General features: G+C 45.0%; 1 protein-coding gene across 4 annotated transcripts in view; it reads left to right on the top strand.

Annotated features, from left to right (window-relative positions):
- Nucleotides 1-6: 6 nt before the first annotated feature.
- The window catches only part of Mark2 (MAP/microtubule affinity-regulating kinase 2), a 68,566-nt gene continuing 54,158 nt past the window's right edge, over nucleotides 7-14,414 (top strand). For all 4 annotated transcript variants that reach the window (XM_013021096.1, XM_013021095.1, XM_013021093.1 and 1 more), the window contains exon 1: nucleotides 7-184. In XM_013021096.1, the coding sequence (XP_012876550.1) occupies nucleotides 131-184 (54 nt within the window). In that variant the 5' untranslated portion in view covers nucleotides 7-130. The remainder of the gene's footprint in view (nucleotides 185-14,414) is intronic.

The following is a 14,414-nucleotide window of genomic DNA, read 5'->3' as shown; positions in this document are numbered from 1 at the left end:
CCGCACCCCCGGCCGGGGCCCATGCGGCGGGTGCTCCTGCTGTGAGAAGCCCCGCCCGGCCGGGCTCCGCGCCTTCCCTTTCCTCCCTTCCTCCAAGCTTCTCGGTTCCCTCCCCTGAGGTACCGGCGCCATGTCCAGCGCCCGGACCCCCCTACCCACGCTGAACGAGAGGGACACGGAGCAGGTAAGGAGCCCCGAGGGCTCCCCGAATTCTCTGGCTGGGCCCCCTGCACCTTGCGGAGCCTCCTCCCTCTGCTCTCCTACTGCCATCCCGCAGACCTCGGCTGCCCTGTCATCTGGCTACTGTCCCCGCACATCACCTTTGCGAGTCTTGACCCGGGACCCACCTTGTCCTGACTCGGAGCTGCACACTTGTCTTTCTGCCAACTCCCCTCTCCCCTCACCGCCCTCCTGCTCTCTTCCGTGTTACCTCCCCAGCCTCCCCTTCTCTTCCCCTTTTTCCTCCCCTTCTCTCAGGGGCCTTTCTGGTCTTCTTCCACCCACGCTCCGAGTAGCCACCCTCCCGCTCCTCGAATAACATCCCGCGATTTGCCACGGATGGGTGTCCACCTCTTCCTGCCTCTCCTCTAGCCTTGCTCCCCCGTCGCCCGCACCGGTTCTCCCGGTCCTCGGTTATCGCCCTCGGGGTCTTTGCCCGGGAGTGTGTTTTCGATACCCCGTCCCCCTTTCACTTTCCCAGCGGCTTTTTCTACCCTGTTTCGTTCCAAATCGGGCTCTCCCTCTTGCTTGCAACCCACCCGCTCCTCCCTCATCCCCTTTCCAAATCGTGCGCCTACTCTTTTTGCTCATCACTTTCCCTTCTTTTCGCCAAGAGCTAGCTAGCTCCCTGGTTCCCGGAGCTGGCATGTGTGTCGCTTCCGCGTTTCCCATATAGCTGCCATGCGCATAGTTTTCCCACAGGTTGCTTTTGGGGATTCAGTCACCACTGCCTCGGAGTCTTTGGATCCTACTTCTTCTCCCCCCCTCCCTCCCCCACCTTCCCCTTGGGGTTTGGCTTTTAAGTTTCTGAGCCTCCTGGGGTTCCCTCCCCCACCCCCCCCCGCTGTGAGTGTTCAACCAGCTTTTCCTTGGGCTCAAACTCGGTCGTCTTGTTGGAAAAAAGAAGCTGTTGTAGTCTTGCTGTATTCACCTAACCTGTTGCTCAGTCCTGCCCCCGCCGCACTGTATCACCATCTCTACCTGCCTTTCTGCCTTCTCACGCTGCAATACAAAGCAGGATGCTTTCTGTCTCTCTTCAACAGTGGCTGTCACTTCTCTTAGTGTCTTCCTCCTTGCTTGCTGCTTCCTGTTGCTCAACCTTACCCTGTCTTCCTTACTATGCTTCTTAATCAGTGCTGCCTTTCGTGTCCAATGAGTCTCCTGTCCTCTGCACAGTATATAGTTCCCCCGCCACCCTCCAGTCCATTCCCTTCCTATTGGCTAGTGTTTGTGATTCCCAGGAAATCCACGCATTTTGCACGTGCATTTCTTCCACTGCTGGTCAGCCTCAGAATTCTACAGGTTCACTCTCTCCCAACCTGGCAATCAGTGCTTACACTTGTCACCCAAGCCTTTGCCTTTTCTGTCATCATCTGGCCTCAGCCCAGAGGCATCCACTTTCCATCCCTCCCTTTCCTTTCACCCTCTCCCCTGCCTATCTGAACTTTCTTGGTGAACTTTACTAGGCTAAATAAATAAATGCACCTTGTCCAGAAAAAGAGACTTCTACCCTGAGGCTGCAGTGCTTTTTGCATTCTTTCCCCTCATTACATCTTTTCTGTTTTCCTGATTCTCTGTGTTCTTTGTAGTCAGGTGGGGTAGAGTGACGTTCCATTCTCTCGCACGTTAACCTCTGAGAAATCTTAACCTCCTTTCGTTTATTTTGCTTTTCTGTCTTGTTAACCTTCTTGTCACATGGGCACGTAGGGGCTCAAGAGGAGTATGGACAGCTTTTCTCTGCAATGGTTGACCCTTATTTTATATGGACTGTTTGCTTTCGGGGTGAAGTAGGGGCTGTGAGTGAGGGGTGATTGGTTTGTCCCATCACTGGTCTGGTGGCTGGGTTGACATGGGACAGAGGTCTTGATCTGGGTGCCCACCGCCCCTTGCTTGCCAGCTGATTCTTTCCTACTGGGATCCACTTTCTCTAGGTTCTCTTGAGGTTGTTGCTTGTTTGTTCCCTTTCCTCTCAAGATCTTTGTTTTAGCAGGTAGACCCTGCCTGACCAGAGAACTTTCCCAGACTCTTGATTATGAGCTGGTAGGAGGAGGCCAAGTGACTGGCACCCTCAGGCATCCGGGGAGTGGCTGCAGTGCCTACTTTCTCTGTGAGGTTGTGGGGGCATTGTGCTCCAGAGAGTAGCAGACTGCCTCAGTGTGGGTTCTTTGTGCTCTGCTAAATGTAAATGCATTATTGCCTCTGTCTTTTTCTTGTGTTCTGTACACTGATTTCCTCTCTTATTTGCCTCAAGTACTACTGAGCAAGTAGTGGAGACTCAAAAGATGTCTGCTGATTTTGTGATAGCGAGTGATCAATTTTGGATAAGCTCCTCTGTGCTAACTTTGTTTAGTCCAGTGGCTGCATATGTTGTCATTCTCTTCCAAATTTAAGAGTTACTTACCCTCTTCACTCTTTGTGAACTTAGGTTCCTCTAAGTCATTTCATGGTTCGTGTGTGTGTGTGTGTGTGTGTGTGTGTGTACACACTGGGAATGGTGCTCAGGGCCCTGCCTTACACATGCTGGGCGAGTGTTCTGCCAGTGGGCTACAATCCCAGTTCAGTGCTATGTTTTTTAAAGCTTGTAAAAAAAAAAAAAAAAGTTCAGCAACAAGTCTTCTGTTCATAAGGCCAATGATGGCCTCCTTTAGAATTGATCATGCTTTCTGTCAGGTGAAGTAGGTACCTGCTTTTTGGTCCTGTTGTAATTTTGGCTGAAATGGCCATAGAGGCTCAGTCATTGTAGTGGCCTTAATGAAAAGAAATAAAAAGCAAGAGATTTGGTTGGGCACTTCCCTCTCTCCTGAGGTCCACTCTCACCTTATTTAAGTAGATTTAAATTATTTAAACTGGTTTCCCCAGAAAATAGGTAAACAAACTCTGGTGGTTGTCTCCAATCTTTTTTACTTGCTCTTTTCTCCCCCCCCTTTTTAAAAAAAATGTGGCTGATAAGGAAGTGTTTCTGGGCGCTCTTTGATCACATCTGAAACACACACAGAAAAAAACGTTGAAGCATTAAAAATAAACCTTATGTTGCAGAGAGATTGCCTGTTTGCTGTCAACTTTGCTTCTTAACAGTGAAAGTAGGAGATAAAAGAAAGTCAAGCTCTGTCTTTAAGATGATTTTTTTTTTTTTGTGACACCTGATTCTAGATGTGCTTTTTTTATGGTGATAGACTTCTTCCTCTGCAGAAGGAGGATTCTGACCTGGGTCTGGTAGTTTTGGAGTTTCTTAGTCTGTGAGCTGAGCTTTCTGTAAGCTTCTTTTCCAAATGGCTCTGCTGGCCTGGAGGCTTGGCAGCTTTGAAAGCAATCAGCAAGATGACTGTTTGTCTTCTAGCCAGCAGCAACAGTCATAGGCAAGTGTGGAGATGGTCCAGTTTCCAGAGTTCACCTGCCACTGGCTAGCACTTTGGTTAGGCCTTGGGGAAGGTCCACATGGCTTTGGACCTGCCTCACCTCTAGGCCTAGAAATTGAAAGAACTCCCAAAAGAAAATAGAAGCCTCTTGCCACCCATCAGGTTTCTGGCCATTAGACAAGGCATAATGCTGCCCTCACTTTTTTTGGTGGGGAGAGGGGGGTGATGGTCATGGGGCTTGAACTTAGGACCTGGGCACTCTACCTGAGCTGTTTTGCTCAAGGCTCATGTTCTGCCACTTTGAGCCACAGCACCACTTCTGGTTTTCTTGTGGTTAATTGGAGGTAAAATAGTCTCATAGACTTCCTTGCTTGGGCCAGCTTTGAACCATGATCCTCAGATCTCAATCTCCTCAACAGCTAGGATTACAGGTGCCCAGTTGCCCTCACATTTTTAGGGAATAGGGAATGTACATTTTCTCAGAATTCTAGAAAAAGAAGTTTGGAAGATTGATGAAGAGGAAAATCTTAATTTTAGGATGCTATAAAGAACAAATAAGCTTCTCCATGCACATTGTATCCAGTGTCAATCTGGATGCTGCTGCTGTCACCTCCTCCTTCTCCTCTTCTTCTGCCTCCTCCTCCTCCTCCTCCTCCTTTTCTTCCTCTTCCTTTTTTTGTGCCAGTCCTGGTGCTTGAATTCAGGGCCTAGGCAGTGTCCCTGAGCTTTTTTGATCAAGGCTTGTGCTCTACCACTTGATCCATAGCTTCACTTCTGGCTTTTTGGTGGTTAATTGGAGATAAGAGTCTAGTGTTCTTTTCTGCCCAGGCTTCTGATCACTTCTGTACTAAAAAGTTTGTGATGCCCTCTGGGTCAATAACTGGGTTAGCTAGGGTGCCACCTTCCAGCTCTGGGAGCTGTGCTGTACTGTGCTTGGGGTGCTAGCACTGATTCTTTGCTTTGACATGGCAGTGAGGTGGGGGTGGGGTAGAGGTGGGATGAAAGTACTCTTAGATGGGGATGTGGGTGAATGTCTGATCACATATCCTCACTTACCTGCTGCTGTGTCCTAGAGATTTCAGATGAGGTTTGGGTTAAGGGCTCTCAGAATCTGTAGAGTTGCCATGTGTACCCTTTGCACCTGGTAAAAGTAGCCACCTTACACATTGTAATAATGTCTCTCTATGCTTTCTGTGGACTGTAGGATGTAGCTGAACAGATGGAAACAAGTCAGTCATTGAGAATTGGCTTGCTTCAGATTGAAATCCAGTTTGCACAGGGGTAGCTGAATCTTTCAGACTGTGACCAAACAATGGGCTGGAGATTTTTTCAGCATGAATGTCTTAGGCAGAGTGGATGTCTGTGGAAAATTTGTCTGAGAGATTTGCATGATGAGATCTCTTTGGGAATCAGAACTTCTCTGGCTAGACTTTTTCCCCTTTGGACAGAACAACCCAATTCTCAGTGGACATTTGACCAGGACTAACCCAGGCCTTCATGAACTCTTTCCCATTTTGAGCACTTAGCCACCTGGCTGGCATTTCTCTTCCCTCAGGAGCTTCCATGACGTTCCTATATATGTATTATGTCTATTCAAATGAATATTTTATACCTAGAGTGCAGCCAAGCCTCAGACTTTGTGGACCATTATCGACAAGCAGGGTGGGGGCTGGGTACCACCTTTGGCCCCTGATAGTGTCTTTGCTAAATGGATTCCCTCCCAGCAGCACTTTGAAGCCCATTAATGGTTTGGGATGAAGTAACCTCGGCAGATGGAAAGGGCCAGTAGGGTGGTCATCTCCCTTTCTTGAGAATGCCTCATAAGGCTTCCTGTAGTATCCAGGCCCAGCCCTGATTCCCTCTGCTTGGTTAAGCTAGGTTCTGTTATTAGGCCTCTGTGCACAGAGGGTTTGATTCCCTTTTAGCAAGGGTGGTGCTGCCATGTTCACTGCTTCTTTAGCAAATCAAAAATTGAGAGGCATATGGAAAACGTGGTGGAATTTAAACATGGCCCCTTTTCCTTCCTCTTCTGAGTTTCAGCAAAATGACAAACAGGATAGGTGGCTGAATTTGCTTCTCTTGACGGGAGATTCCAGTGTTTGTATGTTTTGCACTGGAAGCTTGGGTTCTCCAGGCTTTCTCCCAGCCTTTATCAAACACGAGTGAGTCATTGAAGCATTAGCTGTGCATTTTCCCCTTCTGTCTCAGCACAGGGAAGAGTAAGCCTTTTACAAACCTTGTGAGGAAGGAAATCATCCTTTCCTCAGGTGGGCATGGAAAGCACCCAGGCCACCCTGGCTTAACCCTAAAAGTTCTACCTCCATTCTACCACAGCCTTTCGGTGAAGGCCACGGAGTGCCTTTGCTCATCCTTTAGGCTGAGGTGGGGCAGATGATTGTGAAGCACTGCCTAGAGGGAATCTGGCCTCTTGTTTTCCACTTATCTCTCCAAAGAGAAGGCACCCCTGTCCCTTCCCACACCCACCGGACCACTTTCTCCTTTTTGGGTGTAAACAAGCTAGATTCCTTGGTCTGTATGTCTAGTGTATTTGAAGTTTCTGGATTTCTGTGAGGAATTTGTTCCAAGATGCCTGTCTTTGGGTTATCACTTATTTTCCTATTTCCAGTTATTTCTTATGTTTCTCATTAGAAGATGGCAAAATGTGATCCCATTCCTCCCAAGATGGGGGAGCATTTCCTACCTACCAAATTATTAGTTTTAGGCTTAAAAAACTGTAAGTCCTGCCCATGTAATTGTAACTCCTCTGTACAGCATGTTCACAAATAAAATAAAATTTAAAAAAAAACTGTAAGATCACACGAGGTTTGATAGAAGAGAGGGTAAGGTGAACACTGATACTGGCTAAGGGATCCCAGGGACAATTGAAGATGAGGAGAAAGAGAAGGGGTAGGTTCAGTGACTGGCTCCAAGCCACCTATTTGGTTTTTTTTTCTTTTTAATATAAGCAGCCCATAGTCTGTTCTGTAGAACCAGTCAAGCTGGTTTTGAGCAGCCTCGGCCTATTTTTCTCTGTGTTCTCTGAGAAGTTGGCAATACAAAGGTCTGCCTTCTCCGGGCTGTGTTCAGTGAGGCATGAGTTTGAAAAGTGTAAACAACCCCTCTCCTTCTCCAAATACCCATGAGTCTGGGAGCTGGACCTCATTCTTGAAAAGGGGCTTCTTTGCACCCCATGTACCTTTGTCTTCAGAGTGACCAATCTTCCCTGGAAGTTTTAAGGGATGCACACTTTTTTCCCTCTCCCTCAAAGCTAGTGCTCTACTACTGAGTCACAGCTCCACTTCCAGCTTTTTGCTGGTCAGCTGGTAATGAGAATCTCCTAGACTTTACAGGTCAGATTGGCTTTGAACTGGGATCGTCAGATCTCAGCCTCCTGAGTTGCTAGGGTTATAGGTGTGAACCACCAGAGCCCAGCCTTTTAATGTTTCTTTCTTTCTTTCCTTCTTTTTTTTTCTTTGTCCATGGTGGGGCTGGAACTCTGGGCCTGGGCATTGTCCCTCAGCTCTTCAACTCAAGACCAGCGCTCTACCATTGGAGCGCCACTTCCGGCTTTTTTCTTTTTGCTTATGTGGTGCTGAGGAATCGAACCCAGGGCCTCATGCAAGGCAAGTGCTCTACCACTGAGCCACCTTCCCAGCCTCTTCTGGTGGTTTTATTAGAGAGAACAGTCTTATGGACTTTCCTGCCCTAGCTGGCTTTAAATCGGGATCTTCAGAGCTCAGCCTCCTGAGTAGCTAGGATTACAGGGATGAGCCACCAGTGCTCCCTCCTTCTTATCTTCTCTTTCTTTCCTTCCTTTTTCCCCCTTACCAGTTACTATATAAAAGAAATAGAATATTGTTGGAGAATTTCATATAATTTTTTGGGAGGAGGGGATGAGGTTTCACTGTGTACCCAGGCTGGCCTGGAACTGATCCTAGTATTGGAATTATAGGCTTATGCCACTAGCAGCTCTTCTTCCTTCTCTTCCTTCCTTCCTTCCTTCCTTCCTTCCTTCCTTCCTTCCTTCCTTCCTTCCTTCCTTCCTTCCTTCCTTTCCTCCTCCTCCTCCTCTTCCTCCTCCTCCTCCTCTTCTTCTTCTTTTTCTTCTTCTTTTTCTCCTTCTTCCCTTTCTTCTCCTTCTTCTTCTTCTTCTTCTCCTTCTTCTCTTCCTTGTCCTTCTCCTCCTTCTCCTCCTCCTCATAACAATTTTATTTTAAATAAAGCTTCAATATTAGTCAATTTTGATTAAAGGAAAAAACACCACCTGCTGCCTGTCCATATTTCAGTGTTGTGAATGCTGGTAATGATGGATGTGCAGTTTCATTGATAACCAGAAGGCTAAATCCAGATTTAACAGACCATCGATTTTGTGAGCAGGAACTCCAGTTTTAGAGGAGATGTCAAGGGTTCCTCTTGGTAAGGCCCCACCAAGTGCAGGGATTTCCTTTACCAAAGTCTCTCTTTATGCGCTGTATCAGCCCTTTGGCCACAAGAGAAAGCTCTCTGTTTCTCTTATAGACCACATGGGGCTTAGCAGTACAGGAATGAAAGTTCCTTTGTCCCTAGCAGAATTGCCTTCAAGGGCAGGTTCTTGTTACTCCTCTTTCAAAGGCATGAAGGGATGCAGCCATTTCTCAGTTGCTCCTGTGAATTTTGGTCTGAATCTGGGACTGAGATCGTGGGCTCTGTCGGCTCCTTGTTTATCTTCATCTCTTGCCATCTGTGGAGCCCAAATGCCTTGTCAGAACAGCAAGTAAGCTGATGGGGCTTTTCACTGTGCAGCCGTGATCAGGGAGGAAGGTAACAGAGTAGCTTCAGAGCTAGCGCATAAGGCACTCTATTTTCTTTCATTGTATTTTTCTCTTTCTTTTGACCTCTCTGCTGAGGTGTCATACTCTACCACTTTACTTTTCCTGTTTGGTGTCTTTGAACTCCCTTTATTGTCCCATCCATCTATGTTCCTCTCCATATTGGGTTTTTCATTTACTTATCTCACTCTCCTGTATCTGTGTCTATGCCCCCTGTGGCATGGCTCAGAAGAAGGATTTGTGTGTGTGCCAGTTCTGGGGCTTGAACTCAAGGTCTGCGCTCTGTCCCTGAGCTACCACTTGAGCCATAGCACCACTTCTGTTTTTTTTTTTGAATGGTTTATTGGAGATAAGAGTCTCATGGACTTTTCCTGCCTGGTCTGGTTTCCAACCACAATCCTCAGATCTCAGCTTCCTGAGTAGCTAAGATTATAGGCATGAGCCACTGGCAGCCAGACAGGAGAGGGATTTTGACAGTCTGAGAGCTCCTTCATGCATGGAATCCTAGAACCACCCACTCCTTTTCTTTTCCCATTCCTCTGGTTTCTATAAAGTTAAGAGTTTGCTACTTTAGAAAAGAAGTTCATTCTGGTTTGCTGGTGCTTGCTTGTCTGTAATCCCAGCACTTGGGAGGCTGAGGCAGGAAGCTGACCAGTTAGAGGCCAGCTTCAATTAAATGGTGAGACCTTGTTTCAGAAAAACAAAAATTCAGTTCTTTTTGTGTCTCTAGAGCTACCTTCCTTAGTAAAGCTAGGCCTTTCAACCTGACAACTTATTAGGGACCATATTCTGGTTTCCGTGGTGACTGAATCTAATCCAAGCCGATTCTTGGCTGTTTCCTCTGACCTTACAGTCAGTTCTGATAGACTCTTTTCCTTATCAGAAATAAGTCCAGACCCTGTCTTGAGAGAGACCTAGGAAGATTTTGCTAATTTTGATGGTGCGATGTTGAATTTGTTCTCTGTGATGTTGGGGCCATAGGAATCACTAAGGCCCTTTCAAGTGGTACATACAGTCAGTATCAGTTATTTTTATTGTAACATGCTGTTTTTCACTTTCAGGTTCTTACCTGGATGGTGGTGATATCCAAGGGCTATATAATATGTGATCACATCACCAGCTAATGAGATGTGGGCTTCTTTATTACATCCTTTTACATACAAATATGACGTTTTCAGTGATGAACTTACTTTGTTCTTGGAACTTCTGTTATTCTCTTCCCAGCTCTCTTTGGTTTTCCTGCTAGAGTTTTCATAAACTTCATTATTGTCTAATAGGTCATTATTTTGAAATTCTGGTATTTTCCTATCTTTTAGGAAACTGCAAGGAATATGTATATCTTGTAATACCAAAAAGTATTTGGAAAAAAGTCTAACTTAAAAAAATATATTTCTGCTGAACTATTTAAGAGGATGAGGGAAGGGGAGAGGGAAAATAGATGAATGGCAAAAAACCTAGAAATACATTGCAACTATATGAGATGTCAGCATAAAGAGTCTTAATAGGCGTTGGGGAGGTTAGGATTGAGAAAGCAGTAGAAAAGATTGTTCTGAGCAAAGTAGGGTAATGTCTTACCTAAAACACCATGGTGGAGCATCTTGGTGCAATTAATACCCACTATGAGAAAACAACCGACATGAAAGTGGAACAACTTTGTTGGGGTAGAAGTGGCAGCAGGAGCAGAGAGGAATAAGGAGGAGGTATATGAAGATATAAATGATGGAAACTGTTTGCATGTATGAAAATAGAATAATGAGCCAGGTGCTGGTTGCTCACACCTGTAATCCTAGCTACTCAGGAAGCTGAGGTCTGAGGATGGTGGTTTGAAACTGGGCAGGAAAGTCTATAAGGCTTTTATCTCCAGTAAACTACTCAGTGGTGCTGTGGCTCAAGTGGTAGAGTGCCAGCCTTGAGCAAAAGAAGCTCAGGGACAGCACCCAAGCCCAGAGTTCAAGCCCCAGGACTGGCAAGAAAAAAAGAAAAGAAAAAAGAAAGAAAGAAAATAGAACAATGAAACTTGTTGAAATTGTTTTGGGAAAGGGGAAACAAGGTATAAGGGAGAATGATAGAGATGGTGTGGTTGGGCTGGGAAGATGGCTCAGTGGTAGAGCGCTTGCCTTGCATGCCTGAGGCCCTGGGTTCGATTCCTCAGCACCACATAAAGCAAAAAGAAAAAAGCCAGAAGTGGTGCTGTGGCTCAAGTTGTAGACCGCTAGCCTTGAGCTGAAGAGCTGAGGGACAGCGCCCAGGCCCAGAGTTCAGGCCCCATGACTGGACCCCCCCCAAAAAAAAAAAGAGATGGTGTGGTTGATCAGCATAAGTTGTATGCATGGAACTGTTACAAAGTAATACCATGCATTAATACAATTAATGTATGCTATTCATTCTAAAATACAAGAAAGTTTATAGTATTTTTCTTATTTAAGTATGATTATTATCTTAAAAGGGATGATTAGATTAGCTTTTTCAAGGTATAGTTGCAACATCCATTTAAAGATACTAAAATGAACATTTCAACAAGTATAAGAGGGGATTCCATCTCAAAGAAATCGGGCAGAAGTACAAATAAGAATTTGAAGGAAAAAAGTTATAATGAAACTGTCTTCTCAACATTATAGATGTTAATAATGTGCCTTGGTATATCTTCAGCAACAGAACACTTTTGTCTGGTATTACCACCCAAGGTGCATCATTGTTACAATGTCAATAGTAATTTAAAGAAAAGAGAACTGAATTTTTCTTTTTTGGGGGGTGATCCATCGTCGGTCTTGAACTCAGGGCCTGGGTGTTGTACCTGAGCTCTTTTGCGCAAGGCTAGCACTCTACCAACTTTGAGCCACAGCACTACTCCTGGTTTTCTGGTGATTAATTGGAGATAAGAGTCTCACAGACTTTCCTGCCCAAGCTGGCTTTGAATCATGATCCTCAGATCTCCGCCTCCTGAGTAGCTAGTACTAGGCATAAGCCATAGATGCCCAGCTGAGAATTGAATATTTTTATTAGCATACATAATCATACAAATGGGTCTCATAACAGAGCTCTGTTGTCTCATGCCTCTAATCCTAGCTACTCAGGAAGCTGAGATCTGAGAGTTGTGGTTCAAAGCCAGCCCACACAGGAAAGTCCATGAGACTCTTATCTCCAATTAGCCACCAGAAAATCAGAAGTGGCGCTGTGGCTCAAAATGGTAAAGCTCTAGCCCTGAACAAAAGAGCTCAGGAATGGTGCCCAGGTCCTGAGTTCAAGCCCCATGATAGACACATCCCTCATTCCCCCCTCCTGCCACAAAAAGGGGAGGGACTATTGTAGCATATCTATCCATATCTGTAAACTGCACCCAGATCAACCTCATCTAGAATTGAATTATTTTAAGTGTTCATACTATGAGTACTTTAAAAGTCAAAGGATCTTCTAGTTTTTCACTCTGGAGGTGAGTCACTGAAGCCTCCTATGAGCCAAGTGACCATTTTGCTTTGGCAAGAGAAACCTGCACAGTAGCTGAGAGGCTAACCAGGTCTTAGACAGCTAGCATTCCTGAGTGCCCACTGGATGAAAAGTCAGTAGAATTCAGGGCATCATCACTTGAGATGTTTTTGGTACTTGGTGAATAGAAGAGGTAACTGTAGTCATGAAGACCAAGTTAATACCTTATTTTCAGAATGTTCACTCTCACCTAACACAAGCGAATGTACAGACATGGCTTGCCATGCTTCACCAGCATTGACTCGTCAAAGGATAATTTATGTGAATGCTCAGCCACAGACACAAGTGGTGATAAATATTCAAAAGATTGAATAACTTCTGAATCTCTTGATTTACCCTGGAACAGTTTCATTTCCATTTACACTGATGGCACAGAAGCAATGACAGAAAAAACTGCTGGCGCCAAAATCGAATCAAGATACTCGACCACCAGTGATCAAAGTCGTGGTCTTTGTTGCTGCCACTCAAGAACGTCTTGGATGAATAGCTAGAAACAATTTTCATTTTATCTTCCCCGTTAACAAAAGTGTTTTTAATCTTGTGGATCATGAAAGCATCACTGAGCCATAGCCATGAAACATCACTGCTATGAGCCACATTTTGGTGGAAGAGCATGTATGACAGAGCTGAACCAGCTGCATGGATCATTTTAACTAGAAATAACAGCTGGGATTGGGAATGTGTTGAGAGGTATAGTGCTTACCTAGCATGTATGAAGCCCTGGGTTCAATTCTTCAGTACCACATAAACAGAAAAAGCCAGAAATGGCACTATGACTCAAGTGGTAGAGTTTTAGCTTTGAGCAAAAGCAGCTCAGGGACAGTGCCCAGGCCCTGAGTGCAAGACCCAGGACTGGCCAAAAAAAAAAAAAAAAGAAATAACTGATGAACTAAACTTGACAACTTCAGTGGACATTCTCTTGGAAATGAATAAAGTAGCTTTCACTGATGTCAAAATGATAAAATTCAAGTTTTCAAGTGAAAATTGGAATTTTGGGAACTTTGTATCTATCCAAAGAGGTGGTGAGAACAGTATAAAGATAACATGACTTTTGATACTTTAAGTATTAGAGTTTGGAAATTCTGCTTAATTCAGTGTAGGGATATTCTTCAGTGGGTAAAAGAGCCATTCAAAGAACAAGCTAACCAATGAATTTTAACATACGAGTGTACAAAAAAGGTTTACTGGTAAAATTTAAGAATCTACTTTGCAGCTACCACTGTTTCAATTTTATTTTATTTTTTGTTGGTTGTGGGGCGTGAACTCTGGGCCTGGGCACTGTCCCTTAGCTCTTCAGCTCAAAGCTAACACCCACCCGCTAGAGCCCCAATGCCACTTCCAGCTTTTTCTGCTTATGTGGTGCTAAGGAATCAAACCCAGGGCCTCATGCATGCGAGGCAAGCACTCTACCACTGAGCCACCTTCCCAGCCCGCATTTTTTAAAATTTTTGTTTATGTTGTACCTAGGAATAGAACCCAGGGTCTCATGCATGCTAGGCAAGCACTCTATTACTAAGCCATATTCCCAGCTCACCAGTTTTGGCCTGGTATCAAAGAAGAAAATCCTCTGTATCTGGAAGGCTGTAAACTCTGTTTTCTAACTGCCTATATGAAGTCGGGTTGTTTTCACATACTTCCAAACAAGGTGTTGAAACATTGATTGCAGACATAGATTTGAAGTCAGCTGTAGTCAATTAATTCAGATATTAAGGAGACATGCAAGGAGGTAAAAGAATACAACTCTTGTTATCAAATTTTAGTTTGTTTAGGAAAACAGTTTTCCATTAAAAATAGGTTGCATAAATGTGTATTTGTTTCATATTACTATTATTTTGTTGTTGTTGGTCAGGAGGTTTGAACTATGGGCCTGGGTGCTGTCCCTGTGCTCTTCAGCTTAAAGCGAGCACTCTACCTCTTTGTTTTTTTGTTGGTCATGGAGCTTGAACTCGGAGCTTGGGTGCTGTCCCTCAGCTCTTCAGCTCAAGGCAAGCGTTCTACTGCTTGAGTCACAGCACCACTTCTGGTTTTCTAGTGGCTTATTGGAGATAAGAGTCTCATGGACTTTTCTTTTTTTTTTGGGGGGGGGGTCCGGTCGTGGGGCCTGAACTCTGGGCCTGGGCGCTGACCCTCAGCTCCTTCAGCTCAAGGCTAGCGCTCTACCAAGTGAGCCACAGCGCCACTTCCGGCCTTTTTTCTTTTTGCTTATGTGGTGCTGAGGAATCAAACCCAGGGCCTCAGGCATGCAAGGCAAGCGCTCTACCACTGAGCCACCTTCCCAGCCCCTCAGTTTAGTTTTTGAGGGTGGAGTCTTGTATGGGGTCTTGTTAACTTTTTTGCATGGACTGGCTTCTGAGTAGATGGAATTGTTAGGTGTAAGCCAGAGCAGCTAGCCTTATTTCTTTTGTTAGAGCTTATTCTTTGTTTTTGTTTTATTTGGTCTACCATTGTTTGTTTATACTGAGGTTTTGAATTAAAGGGAAATCTACCACTTGGGCCACTCCCCCAGTCTTTTTGTCTTACATTATTTTTTCAAATAATGTCTTGCTTT

This window comes from Dipodomys ordii, unplaced genomic scaffold, assembly GCF_000151885.1.
Source record: "Dipodomys ordii isolate 6190 unplaced genomic scaffold, Dord_2.0 Scaffold54, whole genome shotgun sequence".
Classification (NCBI taxonomy): Eukaryota; Metazoa; Chordata; class Mammalia; order Rodentia; family Heteromyidae; genus Dipodomys; species Dipodomys ordii.
Note: the sequence above shows the minus strand (reverse complement) of the source record. Positions and strands in the feature narration are given on the sequence as shown.